Raw genomic sequence first — 16,780 nt, forward strand, 5'->3', positions numbered from 1 at the left:
CACACTGTTGTTTTGGTGGTTTCTAATTCTACTTATTTGTTGTATTTTCCCCTGTGCATGAAGGATGAGGAGGACCAGAGTTTAATCACAATCTTCTCATTTTGCATCACACTTCAGGATCTTTGCCCATCAAACCGCTTTTCATCCTGTGAGTACCTCAAGAGATAATTATATTTAGGGTTTGTTAGGAAGCTTGGTGCAGGACTTCAGTCATATCCCCCCTGAGTAAGGAAAAAAAATGCAGAGGGCTATGAGTATTTCCTAAAAAAATCTGAGGGGCAGTACAAGGCAGGACCATGATGTACCATACAGATGCTCTCCTTCCAGATACTTCTTTCCTTGGAAAGGCAAACCCACCAGTGTCCCATCTCCAGTAGACTTGAGCTCCTGAGCTCCATGACTGAAGGTTGCCAACTCTAAACCTGTTGCAAGCTCTGTAACAGTCTGTGTTGACAGCTAGTGGCAGTTCCTTAGGATGGAAAATCATGTGGCAAGCTGCGAGTTGAGGCATTTCCTTCCTCCTACTCTCCTCATACTGTCCCCGAAGCACACTTGTCATGTCCCAGATCAATGTGAAAGCGCCTGAACTTCCAGCAACAAACCCAGGCAGAGCATTGGCTCCATTTATTGAAGTAAGTTTTACCTGTCCATTTGGCAGAAATGTTTTGTTTGCTGCCTCATTCCCTAACTGGTTCAAGTCCTGTTTTATCCAGTTAAGTAATTTATAGCTCAGTATTATGTGGTTTTTTTTCTATTCTTTCCAAGTATCCCTGACTTTAGGAAATTAATCCCACTAAATAGGTAATTTAATTCACCTGAACATTTTTCCATAATAATAATGGTGCAGTTTCTGAATTACAGGGAAGTGTCTCTTAGCAATGTTGTCAATCCAGTAGAGGACTTGCTCACAGGAACTGTTTCAAATCCCAGATTTGTGAACACAGAAAAAAATCTACAGGCAGGTTTAGATCTGCAGATTACCCCAAAATATTGTAGGCTAGCTTACAAGGTTAAGACCTTGCTCTGATTTTTGCTCCAAGTTGTGCATCAGCAGATGGTGGGATTAAGTGCACACAGGTGGCTTTCAAACAGCTCCAAGTACCTTCAGCCCACGGGTCTCTGCTGCTATTTGTTCATTAGGAGAAAAGTTCTCTTATTTCCTTCCAAAAATAAATTTAAATGTGATAGAACTTCCATGGGGAAAGTGGTTGGTGCAGTCCAGTGCCCAATGCTGTTTTGGGTAGTGCCTGGGCTGTTGCCTATTTCAGAAAGAAAACTCAAACTCCTACACTGCATTATCAAGGCTCCTGTGCTACTTTTCAATTTCAGCACAAACACAGCCAGTTGCCTCACAGATTGTCTCTATGTTCCATAACTAATGTAAGCAAATTGTGTAGTAGCGATGACAGTCAGGATAATGGATAGTCTTGACAGGAGATGCAGGGGTCAGGAATGAGCAGGGCTATAAAAAACTAGCTGAATTTTATATTCCAATACCATTATTCCTAATTCTGCTAGCCATTGACTAGACACTGGCACCCAAACAGGAGATTTGCCTTTGTGCCTGAAGGAGGAAAACCAGGAAACTTTCTGTTAAGAAAAAAAAAAAGCCCTATGGAAGTTCTCTTGGCAGTCATTTACAAAGATACAATTTGTGCTCTTCCAAAATCCTCCAAATTCACAAAAGAATTAACACAGAAGATCCATTTTGAAGTACTTCTGGGAGGCTGTGACCCCAAATCTAGAGCTTTAGAAGAAATGCTAGCTGCAGAGTTCACATATGTCTGGGAGAACATCTGTGACTATGGTTGGATTCAGTCATCAAAGCCTAAAACTGATGCTTCAGGTTAGGTAATGTATGCAGTACTGCAAATTTATGTAAAACACTACAAGCATCAGCCATGAATCAGGCTCAACAAAGACCTGTCTCTTCTGTGAAGAAAAGCCTTGAAAACACTCTTAAAAAAATGTCTTAAGTCAGTTTCTATGATATTTCAGCTTATCTTGCTTGTTATTAGAGGTCTATAATGTTCCTGTCATTCTATTATGGCTTTGCAGAGACCGAACTAGACTTGACTGTAACCTTCACACACATCAAAAGATACTCACTGACCCGTGCTGAAAAGAATGGGACAGTGTTTTCCTGAAGAAACATTATTCCTGTAGTCCAGTGTATGGACAAAAGGTGTGTGCCACTTACGCATGAGAAATTTGTTAATAGTGTCAAGTTAGTTACTGACAGTGCAAAGGAAGTGGCCTGAATGACTTTTTCCAGTCAGGAATTTAAAACAGTCAATAAATTATTCCCATTTTATCATGCAAACTGTAGGCAGCATAACAGCCTGACTGATAGCAACACAAAAAAATGAATTAAGTAGAATTATTTTTTCAGGTGAACTGCCTGTACCTTCAACTGATTTAATTCTAAATGTCTTCCCTGTAACAGTTCTTTCATGTTTAAAGAAAGCATAAATAACCCCCCCCCCCAGCTAATACATATATATATATATATATATAAACACTATGGCCTTAGAGGTGCTAGAAAAGCAATCTTTATACACATTGAACTCTAAAAGGTTTGACATTACAGAATGCATAGGTAAAGGTATCTTTTATTCTTCTTTTCACTAAAATCAAATTCAACCAAGGAATTCTAACTTAACCCCCACTATTGTAAGGAAAACAGTCTTGTTTAAGAGCTTGCAAAAAAACATTTACTGAATATTAGTTTGAACTCTAACGAAATAATTAAAAGCAGAATGACTCCCTATGTCTTCTTTCCCCATCTACCTCCTGTTAGAGAAAACTTAAATAAAATTTACATCAATAAATGAATATTCAAATTTTAATTTGAAGTAAATTAAGAGCTTTTTAAACAACATAAAACAAGTATTAAAGCAACCCTCTAAGTTACAAGATTTGTTTCAGCAACTTCAAAACTAGAATGGAAGTGTCTTTGAAAAAGACAACTCTGTGAGAGAACCACATTTAAAATGTGTTAAGAAATATTAGTTTTATTTAACCAGTTTTCACAGCTGAATATTTATTCTATAAAAACTTTACAGATTGTACAGTTTATATATAGTTCAAACTACTAGAACAAAGAAGTAGGTCCCACAGATGCAAAAATACTGTACCAATTCAAGGTAAAGGCAGATTTACACACTGTACAGCTCTCCACTGGGAAGGGGAGGTGGGTCAGTTCCAAGTAAAAAGTTCAAAACTGTACAAAAATAAGGTTTGATTTCATTTTCATTCTTCATAATACATTCAATAAGATTGCAAGCACAGATACCCAAGTAATAATAGATATCTGCAGTCAGGAATCAATAACCACTCCTGAAAGGAATGCAAAATAGGTCTATTTACACAGGGCACTCTTTTACACCATACTGCATATAGTGTATATTTCAAATAATAAAAAAGCATAGACAAAGAACATTAAACATCTAATATAAGGTAGTTTTTTTTAAAGAGGTTTTTTTTTTTTTTTACTTAATAGTGTGCCAAAAGAATTAACTTATTAAATAATATATTCTAAGTGAACCTAAAATTTATGAACATAAAATGCATTTTTGGTGTAATACATCAATTAAACCAGCAAATAGGAAAAAAGAACCAAAAACAAAACCCAAACTGTATATAAAGTAGTATTTTCACCCAGCAACAGGAGCACTTATGTAGTTATTAAAAAACCAAAATAAACAAATAAAACCCCCCAAACAAACAAACAAAAAAACAACCCAGAGAGGCTTTTTAAAAACCCACAAAAACTAACTTATAACTTAGGATGTTCATATGTAAGATATTCAGTGATTCACTAATACTGCAAAACAAGCTTTTTTGTGGTTTTTTTTTTTTTTTTTTGTTTTCCTTCCTTCCCCCTTCCATTTCCCTCTGGCTCTCCCTCATTCCCTTTCTCTAAGAGACAGTGGTTTCTTCATGCTGTCTGGGTAAGAATCAGACATACTCCTGCCCCTTCCTCCCACCCCTCCATACCTCCCCCCCAAAAATAACAGAGTGTTTCCTTAGCATTAATCCTGAGCACACTCTCTTTTTGGGGATATGTAAGATTTAAGCATAATAGGGTTTATTTACCCCAATGTTTCAGAATGTTCCATTACTTGAGGTATTTCAACCTTCTTCTGAGACAATACCTTTTCTCTAAGCTGACTCACTGGGCAGAGAAAGCAAGGGCTGGCTAATACCCGTTTCAATTCTGTATTCTCATGAAAAAGAAAAGCATTACTCCAGACTTCCCTGCCACACAAAAAATAATGCAACACCATTCACTTTTTAATTAATTCTCTATTTGATACAGTACTAGCCAAAGATAACAAAAACTAGAGCTTTTAAAGAGATGTTTGGTAGTGCACTCTATGATTTTTAACCTAGTGTGTGTGTGTGTGTCTACATACACACTCTCACACATATTACATTTATATCTCTCTATATATATATAAATATATATATATAAAAGACATATATAGATATATGCACACACATACACTTGTGTGTGTATACATCTGCATGTAACAATCAGGGAGAAAGGAGTTTTGTTCAAATTTAAGAGATACAGTACTTTTAAACCCCTTGACAATAAAAGGGGAGGGGGGTGTGTGTCCACTCCTGTTCCCAAGCTGAGCAAGGGGTTAGTTTATATAAGGGTTTTTTAAATGGGCTTATTTTGCTTGCCCTGATGTCCAAGAAATACAATTCCAGTGTCACGGGCATCTCATCAGAATTCATCAATTCTGTTCTGCAGATATTTTAACATTGAGTCCATCCCTTGTGCTGAGCCCCAGATTTTCTTCAAAACTTCACACTCCTTTTCATTTGCTTGTTCCAAGTCCACCTTCATGATGTTCCGTACTAAAGCTTTGGATTCTTCAAGTACCTGGGCCAAAATGAAAAAAAAGGGGGAGTTGGGTGAGAAATGAGCACCCCAGGTGCTTCTATGGGCATATAACAGGTTTATGTGGACAAATGCTGGAGCTGATTATCAACTTAAGCTTATCAATTCATTACTATGACTGTAAGAAATGTTTCTCTTGTAAGAAATGCCATCTTCGTTGTGGCATCCCACAAAATTTCCTTTGCCTTATACCACCACAATTTAAAAGTGCACAAAAGTGTGAAAATAATGAAAATCATAAAATAACCATGAAAAAATGTATTTATACGGTTTTGTAACTTTTGTAAGGAAAGTGCAAGTCCATAGTTGTGAAGGCTAATCATAACACTTTTATCCTAAACTGCTCTAACAAGTGGCCAGATATTGATTTCTTGAGCACTTAAAAGACACTGAAAAAAATCTCATTTGTCTGTTTAGAAAATTAATAATTTGCTTTTAAAATCCAAAATTTCTAATGCATAGAACAGTTAATTTGTACTGCATCTTTCGTTGTAAGAAGGTTAAAATTACCACTATTTGATGCCATCTTGTGCAACTGCCAGTAGCACAACCACTATGTTTTACTCCTAAAACAAAGTCCAGCACAACCTCAAAGACTGTACTTGTTTCCTTGGTAATTTAAATTAGAACTCGACCTAACTCAAGATTTCTGTGTTTCTGTGCAGATGTTAGGGCAACTGTTAATACTGTTGATTAGAGTAAGTTGGACTTCAGGAACTCTGTTAATACCAAATTACATTATAAAAATCCAATGCTGGTTTAGTTTATGTTCCTTATCAAATGTCACAGTACACACTGTAGTTAAGAAGAATCAGATAGAAACTTTAAAAAGAATCCTAAAAAAACCCAAACAAAAAGATACATAAACGTTTGTCAAAAAACATTGCTGTATTATAATGCAGTCCTTGTTTCATAAGAAGACTTTTTTTTTCCCCCCAGGACAAGAATATGCAGTCCAGTACTACTTAGATTAATTCTTATTCATCTAATCATAAAAATACAAGAAGATAAAGGAAACTTACAACTGAATTACACGTGACAAGTTCTTTAATTCGAACCATTACTTCCTGTGTGAATGTTCCTGGCCAGAACACTTGGGAGACGAGTCCTTTGGCACAAGCTTCCTGCGCCGTCAGCTTCCTTCCACTGAACAACATTTCATTGGCCTGAAGGGATAAAAAGTTACTTCTGGTATGAAATGTAATGAGACAAAACTCAAAGGAAAAATGTTCAAAACAAATAAGAAAAATGCCTGCACTGTTTGAAATAGTTTTATTACAGCTCTTCCAAGTTTTAATTAAAAAAAAGAAAAATACTGGCTTACAGCTGGCTGATCTGTGTTGTTGACCAGTACTAGGTCAGTAGTTATTGAAATGTGGATGTCTATGATTAATGGTTAAATGTGAAAATGTCTTTAGTCATTTCCTGGCTGTGAATATTTGTTAGCTCTGGCTTTCTTACAGTATTGCTCACTTGGTTATCTGTGTATGTGAGAATAGTTTATAATGCCTGGCAAATCTGTAAAACAGCAATAAACACATCAGCTTGCCCTTTATAATGATGTATTCCAATTTCTGACCAAATTCAGAGAAAACAAACATTACATTTTCTTCAAGAGTCCAATACTGAAATGATAAATCCTTTAAGTATCTGATGTAGCAGTCTTATTAAAAACCCCCAGTATTTAAAAGATCTTGCACATGGTTGTATCCCAGCTGCGATAGAAGGACCAACCCCCATATCTGCCCTACTCCACTCTAGCACAATAGTAGTAGCTGGAATCTTCCTGCTCATCTCAACTCACCCCCTATTCAGCAACAACCAAACTGCCCTAACCCTATGCCTACGCCTGGGAGCCCTGTCCAAACTATTTGCAGCCACATGCGCCCTTACCCAAAATGACATTAAAAAGATCATTGTCTTCTGCATTTCAAGCCAACTAGGGTTAATAAGAGTTACAGTCGGACTAAACCTCCCCGAACTAGCCTTCCTTCACATCTCACAGAATCGAGTACTACCTTCTATGCAACAAGATGCTCTCTCTAGTTCTATAAATGTTTTTGATTTGTAATTATCATGCACTTTACTATCTACCAATTTCCCCATTAAAGTTTTGTCCTACAGCCACTTTAATTCTAGCTTTTGTGAAGCTTTTTATACAGTTTGCAGTGACATTTACATGGAAACAGGCAGTGGAAATTAAAAAGTCAGAGTAATAGTCAACCTCAAAAAAAAAAAAAAATCAGTGTTATTGTTTCATAATGATTTATTTCCACTGAAAAATGTGACAAACCCATTAGTGGATTCTTGAAATATAGGAAATAAGGCTGTTCTAAAACACAAACCTGACAGGTGTAACACTTCTGAGGGGAAAATACTGAGGTTTTTAATGTTTTCCAATAGTAGAACTTCTGGTAATTATTTCAGCAACTTTCAGTTAAGGATCTCAAATAATGAATTATTAACTTAATAAATAAGTATTTATTTGCTATGCTACCATGTTCCTAGTATTGTATTTTACATGTGAAGCAATTTGGAAACTCTGTAGTCTCTTATTTGTTCCTTTCTAATAAAATACAAAGTCTGGGCTCTACTGGCATTTAACTTCCTGACTGCCAGTCCATCAGGAATGCAAGAAAAAAACCCAGCCAGTTTCCTGGCATATTTTACCATCAGCACATCTCTCACAGTTACTATGGAAAGCTGTGATTCACATATATTAGTTGATAAAAACCCAAATCTCTTGCACTATGATAGAGTTCAATACCCTATAGTTCTACCTTCTGTGAACACAGTATCAAATATACAGGTTCATTAACCATTCCTTCTCATTTTCCAGAATGTATGTGAATAATAATAACCTGAAATACTAGATAAAAATCAGAGATGTACACATGGTTGTCTAAAAATGGAATGCTTTTTCCTACACAGGTGGGGAAAAATTAGTCTTCCAAAATAATTTAAAAACCACTTAACATTTCTATGAAAGATCAAAATGTGAAGTCAATCTAACTAATAGTTATGACAGGCGAGCATTTAAGCCAGGTGGTTAGGTCTACATATTCTTCACATGTATCTTTGCAAGGATAAAAAACAATGCTAGAAAGCCTTTTTTTCCCCTAAAACGTAATTGCAACTGCTGAGTTCCCCTGAACATGAAACACCCTAAGTAAGAATGGTGCAGCTATCTTATTTCTGCCAGCTGTATCACAGTATTAGCATAAAGTCTCACAAGAAATGAACATTCCCATTGATGTTCTCACTTGACAGGTTTTGAAGGGAAATCTCTTGCTCTGGCATCTTCACTTTTGATCTATACACAACATCTGCAGGAGACCAACTGCTAAACAAGCTTTAATCATAATCATGCCTTGTACCCGCTGTAAAAGTTAACTCACTTGGTGGTTACTTTCTAAGAAATATACTACAACCATAGAAATGAATGTGACAAAAATATTTCACTAAGATTCTCATTAGCAACCTTCATTTTCTGCTCTGAGTAGAAAATATCTCCTTCCACAGAGGAACTTCACTTGGACCTCTGGACTCTCTTCCAGTGAGGACTTTGAGGTTCACCAGGGTCCTTTGGTGCAAGGCCACAGGCACCAGGGGCCATGGAGCAGCTCAGCTCTCTGGCACAACGATCAGGAGGCAGCTGGCCTCTGAGCCACCCCAGATCCTGGCTGTGACAGGGACTCCAGGCACTATGGAACTGTGTTTCCCTCCTGACTGACAGAAAAGCTAAGGCATGCTGCCAAGTGTGCTGGGGCCTGGCAGGGAGACCCAGTGTGTGATGTGTGATCACACAGCTCCTGGCCTTCATATCTAGGACCTGACAACCAGAGCAAGAGCTCCATGGCAGATCCATAATAACATCTCCCCATACAGACATCACCTCAATGTATTACAGATTATTTTCAAAACTCAAAAGCCAAGTTTAGGGACACTTCTAAAATTCTTGGTAATTCCAAGATGGTATCAGTTTTGAAGCCTAAGGTTTGGGCTTCAAATTTCCTGGAATGAACCAATGGTTGAAAACAAGGGAAAAAAATCCCCATCCATGATAGACCTGCTCATCCACAGAAGGTGACTGACCCCACATGGAAGATATTTCCAGGAATCTTGCAATGGAACATTTTTACATAGCTGCAGCTAACAACATTGCATTTTAAGACTGACTTACAAGAGTTAGGGGTGGCGCTACTCCTGATGAATTGATATATTTGTAGAAAATGTTATGATGCATACAGAGGCCTTAATTTTTTCCTTTGTATATTTTTTCTCCTGAATGTTTTGCATTTCACTCATAACATCTTCCTGCTGACTTCTCTCTCTCTCTTTTACAGACAAAAACATACTTCTGTATCTCCTATAGATATCTTCAAAAACATATCTTCTATATCTACATCAAAGTCTTCAGTATGGATTCTGAACATATTTCATGAAATGTACTGAGTAAAGTTCAGCTTTGTCCCATAGAGACACTACTTTGCTGCAGAGTGTCAAGGATATTACAAAAACAGTGGATTTTTTTCCCTTTTTGCACTGATCATTTTGGAATTCTTACCACTGGAAGCTTTCAACTAAAATCTTTATATTTAAGAATGAGAGCATTCACAAACACACATGAAAGAGTGCACTAGGGAAGAGCTTGTATTTTTTGTACAACTTCTAAAGAAATGAAAAGTAACAACCACAAGTCTTTAAAGGACGAGGATGTATGGAATGGATGGATGAATGGATGGATGGCCAAATAAAAAGGGAAAGGAACAATCAGTAATTTGAAACATGCTAAGATGCTAAGATATTAAAGATACTCTTATAACTGTTAATCAATTTCAGTTACCTTTTCTGTTCTCTTCTAATAACTAAATCCAAATATGACACAATTAGCTATTAGATCTTTTACAACTGGTGTTTTAATATATATATTTTAAATCAATAAATACCTACAGGGAAGAAATGGCTTTTATAACAAACAGTGATTTTGGAAAACAGGTGTAGCCACAAGCACTTGTTTCATACTGTCCAAACTGGAATAGGACATAGGTCTAAGTTTTCAAAGAACACAGCGTGAAAGAACACTGAGCAACATGAAAATAACATAGGTTGGAGATTCTTAAGTAGCTTTTTGTTAGGGGTGCATGGAAGCTGAAATAGTTATTTTGCATAGTGGTATAAGACTGCTCCTGGCTGGTGTCACAGTGCTCTGCTGTGCAGTGACACCAAGTGCCACACTGGTGCTGTGCTGAATGCGAGACACCTGTGGCTGGTCCCCACGAGGCAGCAGCAGGGGAGGTGTGTCTGGGTACACAGGACATGATCCTTCTGACACCATCAGGGTCAAAGGGGGGATTAAATCCCGTGCCTGCTTTCTGTTTCGTGCATGCAGGTGAAGAGTAAATTGTAAGAGCATGGAGCAGAAAAGCTATAAAGGGTGGCTTCTCATGAAAGGTTTTCATGAGAGAAAGAAAAAAATTAAGAAAAAGGAAGGCAAAAAGTCTTGAAATCACACTGGATAAATTATCCCAACTGAATTGTGAAGCTGTCAGCCCCTACCCTGCAAGCTACTTACAGAAGCCAGGCCCATAATCCGAGGGAATGTAAGGGATGAACATCCATCTGGACTTTGTCCAAAAGTAGTGTATGGTGTCTGAAACCAGGCCTTCTCGTTGGCCCAGACCACGTCACACAGAGGCAATATAGATGCTCCAAGTCCAATGGCTGGGCCATTTACTGCTACAATGATAGGCTTCTTAAACTGAATAAAAGTATTCACAAAATTCCTGAAGAGAAACAGAAACATGCGCTCACTACATATATTGAGAGTGTAAAATAAAACAGCCCTTGAAAACTGCATAATAATTCATCTTCACAGTAACATCACTTTCAAACCCAACCTGATAACCTTCCACAATGAGGTGGTTATTTGGTGGATGAGGGGAGAGAGGTGGATATTGTCTATGCAGACCTCAAAGTGAGGATTTCAGCACTGTCTCACATAAGAGTTTCAGAGTCACGCTGTTGATGTATGAGCTGGATGAGCAGACAGTGAGGTGGACTGGAAAATGTGGGAATGGCTGGCCCAGAGGGTGGTGACTCATGGCACAGGCCAGTGATTTAATTGTTGCACCCCATGGGGTCAGTGATGGGTCCAGCACTGTTCAACAGCTTTGCTGATGATTTGGTTGATGGGGAAGAGCTTATCCTGAGTGAGTTTGCTCAGGATACAAAACCAGGCTGATACACCAGAGGATTGTGCTGCCATCCAGAGGGACCTTGACTGGCTGGAGAAATGAGCTGACAGGAATCTCCTAAAGCTAAACAAGGGAAGGGCAAAGCATTGTGCCCAGGGAGGAACACCCCCAGGCATCAATGTATGCTGGAAGACAAGCTGGAAAGCAGCTTGGCAGAAATTGAGTTAGGGTTCCCAGTGGATACCAAGTTGAACTTGAGCCAGCAGTGTGCCAGTGCTATCCTGCACTGCTTTAGGAGGAATGTTGTGTGGAGTGTGCAGGAGTTGATCCTGCCCCCCTATTCAGCTCCAGTGTTATTATGGTCTCCTCAGTGAAAGGGAGACTCCAAGGTGATCTAGCAAAGGGGCATCAAGGTGACCCAGGGGCTCAGTGAGCTGGGCATGCTCAGGCTGGAGAAGAGAAGGCTCAGGGGATGTCATCAAAGTGTACAAAAGTATCTTAAAGGGGATGCAAAGACAGACCCAGGCTCTTTTCAGTGGTGCCCATTGAGGCAGTGGGCACAAACTGAAACATGGGAGGTTCCCTCTGAACAGCAGGAAACACTTTCTTACTGTGAGGGTGATCAAAAAGGCAGCCAACAAGGTCATGGACTCACAGTCTTGGGAGATTTAAAAAAGAACCGCAGGAAATGGTCCTGGCCAACCTGCTCTAGGTGACCTTGTTTGAACAGGTTGAACAAGATGACCTGCAAATGTCCCTTCCAACCTCAACCATTTTCTGGTTCTGTAAAAGCCTACCATCGCTCCCAGCCCAAGCCATCATAGTAGTTGGGCAGGTGCAGATTTAACACCCCTCTACAAGCATCAGCTGATACAACACTTTGGTACATCCATGTGTCCCACTGCTCCCAGATAAGGCTGCAGCCTTTCCACACCTCTGGGTGGCACAGCCCTGCTTGGTCCTCATTGCATTTATGTTTGGCATCAGCGTAAGGTATTTACCTGTGTTTTTAAGTGACAGTAATAAGGTAAAAATGAAGATGGCCAAAGCATTATTGGTCTTCCTTGAGGAGCTCTTAACAAATAAATCTGCTTTTTAAAACGATGAACATTAATAGTAGAGCTCTATTATCCCATATCACACATCTGTAAATGTCCCCATCTCCCTTCTTTTAGTCAGTAATAATGCTCTGGGTACTAGACTATTAGGTGGCATATGCATATTCTCATCCTCATTGACAACAAAAAAAAGACAATTCATTCCAGTACCCACAAAATATGGATGCTTCTCTGTTCTCAAACAGTAATGCCTCCAAAAGCTTCTTAGGAAAAAAACAGTCACGTGTGTATGAATACATACACTCAATTTTAAAGTTTGCTCCCTATCTGTTACAAATTTTTGGATTTCTGCATAACAGAACAATTTTACTATATTCCATTTAACACTAAAGGTTATCACACTCCTCCTTAACTCATTCTAGTGAACTGAAATAGCTAAATGCAAAAAACGCAAATCTAAACCTAGAACCATGTCATGCATCATACAAACATCCCATCCAGACACTTAAGATAATTTTAATCATGTCTGAATATCCCAGAGAGGACCATTTCTAGAATATATATGAAAAATGCCTTATTTGAAAGGGAGGGTACATGTTCCTAAGTCTTTTAAGTCATCATCTTCATTTTATTAACAATGAAAATTAGGTGACAAAATTGGTTTCTGGAAGGGCCCAAATAAAAATAGTGATAGAAGCTCAGTGCTAAGAGCTTCTGGCCATATCTGAAGTCACTGCATAAGCAATTTTTACATGAAATTACTTAAGAATTTCCTTTGATAAAAATAACTATAATCATCTTCACGAACCAACTGTGCTTCCAATGAAACAGGCTTTACATGTCCATGGTCTTTTTTTTTTAGAAACATGACCATTGATACCAATAATGGAAGAAGAGGTCTGAAAGAATATAGATACTCTGGAAGAATGCAAGAGACCACGATCTCAAAACCAGTGCTCAAATGTACTTGTTTGTATTGTTAAAATGTGTCTCCAAGATCCATACTTTTTTCCATATATTTTCTTCTATTTGGTAATAGTTCAGATCAATTTGTTTAAATACTAGGTTTGGTACCTGGCACTGGGATGATGATCACCACTATTAATCTACTCCTCTAACATATCCATCATTCCACTTCTCTGAATGTACTATATCAATTTACTCATTCAATACATGTCTTGAATTTTGGTGTATTAAATTTGTTTTCTGGAAACCCTAAGGCTATTGAAGTATTTTAATATTAGTTTTAACTGGAGGAGTATTGCAATACCCCCAGTTTTCACAGTTAAAATTTAAAATTAAAAATGCATGAAATGACAACCCAAATAGAAAAGGACAAGAAGCATAAAGAAGTGCTGCGCTCTATAATGTAACAGGTGAATGCCTGAGATATTTTTGAATAAGAGGCTTCTGAAATAAAGATAGAACAAGCTAGGCCATATGATGAACAATACCCATCAGATGACTGAAGATAGCCATACATACCTAATAGCTTCTGCCATCTTAGTGCTTTCCTTTTTTCTATCATCCGTTAAACGTCGTATAAAATAAATAAAATCAAGACCACAGCAGAAAATGCTACCAACTGCACTGAACAGCACAAGTTTACTGTCATCTGCAGCTGCTGTGTTCAGTGCACTTTGGACTTCCTTCATTACCTGGAAAATAAAAATTTCATAAGAATCATTTTAATCCATCATTACAAAGGAGCATGTTGTTCTCTTCCCTTCCTCCCCCTATGAGACCCTTCAACATCTTTAATTTTTCCTTAGGATCCACTCAACCATCTTATTAGAAAAGTTAACTTCCTTCATTATCCAAAAAAAGGAAGTTAATGTATTAGAAGCTTTGCATTTCAAAAATGTAATTAGACAAAGATAATTAAATCATTAAGGAAAGATCTATTAGGTGTTACCTGTAACTAAAGCACTCATTCAGCATTTCTGTAATTTGGACAGCAGATGGCATATGCAACCAGTACAGAAAAAAAAAAGAACCTTAATTGAGGCTAAAGGTTTTTTCAAGTTGCACTTTGTAAATCACTGCACATCTCATAAAAGACAGTACACATCAACATGGTCAGGTAACAGAATTTTTAAATGCAAGTGAGTTACACATAGAGTCAACTGTACATATAACATCTTGCAAGTAAGAACCTGTATCGTGTTCTGTGGACATTTGTGCCTGAATAACAAGCAGAAAAAAGGCAAGGACTTCAAATTCCCATCCCCTCCCCTCCCAAAATCAGAATTGTTCTGACCTCTGGATTTAATGAATTATTTTCTGACGATTTTGTTGATAGCAAAATGTGTGTGAATCCATCTTGTTTCCTGACAACAATGTCTCTGTACCGGTACGCGCTCTCCGTTTGTCTCACGCTGAAACGTAGCCTTTTATCAAAGGGCTGATCTCTCCTGTCATCAATAAACCTTCGCTTGCTGACTGTCACTCCTGTTACAGATGTCTGGATGTTGGTTGTACCATTGGCTGCTAATGCTTCCATAAAGGTGGGTGTACCTGGACAGAGTTTAAACAAGTACAATTACATTTGAGTAGCTCACACATCTCAAAACCCCTATTAGCATGAAAACATGCTCATATTAAGACCACACAGTAAATATGAAACTCAGTCTCCTAGAAATTATTGAAAGAGACACTGTGAACAGAGCAAAATTGAAATGACAAAAGGATTCAAGAAATTAATTTTACCATTTTGAGAATATACAATTAGAATAAGTCAAACAGACCAATTTACATACACTTATTTTTGGAAGGGGAGAAATGTGTACTTACCTAATACCACTGCACTTCAGTAGGTTAATGGTCTGCTTTCTCCCTTTCCAACATGTTAAAGTCATTTAACAGCATCAAAATTGTTAAGAGAAAGCAAAAGCCTTTTGTTTCAATCAGAAGTTATTATAAAGAAAAAGACACTTAGAATAAACCAAATAAAGAATGTGATTGACAAGATCATAAAAAGCAGAATAGTTTTAAAAGAAAAATGGAAATGAAGAAATGCAGACTATACTTCTTTGAGAGGTGCACAAGACCCATGAAGTGATGGATATTTTAATGGATTCATAGACAATGAGATCTTTCTCATGTTAAACATTTTTTGCTACTGGAATTGGCAAATAGACAATTAAGATTTGCTGGTCTTGTTCCAAATCCCTTACACAGAGGGAGTTTGAAGGCATGCAAGTAAACAGGCCATTCCTCATGTCACAGAAGGGACAGGTTTTTCTGCAGTGACCATTAGAAACAAAATACCAAATAATTACCATTCATTAGAGAAAATAAGAGAACATTGGATCTATAATGCCTCTGTATGTTTGGGTCTCCATGCAAAATATCCCCCAAATTTGTCATACTAAAGTAATAGAGTGTGCATAGGACAGGGGGGTTAAAAATATTGGGAAAGTGTGTTAGAGTCCAAAACAGTAAAGTTTTGAAAGACTTTTCCTGAGAACTGAGCTCTGAGACTAAAATCTTCTGGAAAGCCACTGCCCTTATCTCACTAACAGGTACTTCAGAACATCATGCATATGATGTCTTAAGAAGTAGAGTTAAACTGTGTAGAAGTAAATTATTAATTAAATGTTATTGTAATTTGTCATTATCTTTCTGAATAAGTTATATTTTTAAATTAAATTATTTCAAATTTTGTTTTAACTACAACATCCTTCAAACACTTGTGCATCCAATGAAGACATTAAAGAGGCTCACTTAAAGGAACTGGAATGTCCAATATCTTGATATTTCCACTGTATTCAAGTGCTGCTTACCTTGACTCGTATGAAGTATGAGCAAGATAATAAGAGACTAAATTTAATTAAAAACTAGAACATTATACATTTTCCTACTTATATTGCAGAAATTGTCTCTAGATATAAATGAAGTTTTTATATAAAATATTTTAAAAAATATTTCATTATAAATACATTATGATTAATTAGGCAAGTTGTCTGTTTAAGGATATATACAATAATAAGATTTTATTCTATTTTTTAAGGTCTTTCTTGTTGTATTAGTGATTTACTCCTCTTACCATCTCACTTTTTGTGAAGAAGTTAAAGACAATTCAGAATTTTTTAGTTGTTTAAAGTGAAGAGTAAGAAACTGGATTCAGTTTGAGATCAGTTTCAGAGAGAGATGAAGAAAATAAAATTGAAGATTAGTATTTTGTATTGATAAAAAAATTTCACATTTGTTCCGAAATTTTCCATGGCTTATAAAATTCCTTTTGATTTCATTTCAGCAGAATAAATAAATACTTAGTGCATACTAAATATGAATTTGATGAGAAAGGCTTTCAACTTTTTTTGAAACCATACTATGGCAATTACATTCCTTTAAAATAATTCTCTTGAAAGGGAATTTGCAGGAACACCAATGTTGCCCCATATTTCATTAGGAACCCAAGACGAAATGGTATCACTGGCTTGTTTTCCATAGGAAACGTAAATTAAAACAACTGAAATCACTTCTGATTTTTAAACCCTGATCAAAGTTTTTTAAGTCTTTTGTCCTAGCCATAGTGAAAACCATGGAGAATTGGGAGAGCAGGACAGACTAGACTAAGCCAAAACAAGAAGTCAGTAAACTTGTGC

The 16,780-nt window shown here is 37.1% G+C and overlaps 1 protein-coding gene across 3 annotated transcripts in view; it reads right to left on the reverse strand.

Moving 5' to 3' along the window:
* Window positions 1-2,987: 2,987 nt before the first annotated feature.
* Window positions 2,988-16,780, reverse strand: part of CDYL (chromodomain Y like) — a 105,778-nt gene continuing 91,985 nt past the window's right edge. For 2 of the 3 annotated variants that reach the window (XM_054654594.2, XM_054654576.2), the window contains 5 exons: window positions 14,431-14,687; window positions 13,656-13,828; window positions 10,491-10,701; window positions 5,938-6,081; window positions 2,988-4,897 (listed from right to left, as the gene is read on the reverse strand). In XM_054654594.2, coding sequence (XP_054510569.1) covers window positions 4,739-4,897; window positions 5,938-6,081; window positions 10,491-10,701; window positions 13,656-13,828; window positions 14,431-14,673 — 930 coding nt within the window. In that variant the 5' untranslated portion in view covers window positions 14,674-14,687 and the 3' untranslated portion in view covers window positions 2,988-4,738. Of the gene's footprint in view, window positions 4,898-5,937; window positions 6,082-9,547; window positions 9,617-10,490; window positions 10,702-13,655; window positions 13,829-14,430; window positions 14,688-16,780 lie in introns of those variants that run through there. The other variant, XM_077181257.1, reaches the window with a different exon arrangement.

This window comes from Agelaius phoeniceus, chromosome 1, assembly GCF_051311805.1.
Source record: "Agelaius phoeniceus isolate bAgePho1 chromosome 1, bAgePho1.hap1, whole genome shotgun sequence".
Classification (NCBI taxonomy): Eukaryota; Metazoa; Chordata; class Aves; order Passeriformes; family Icteridae; genus Agelaius; species Agelaius phoeniceus.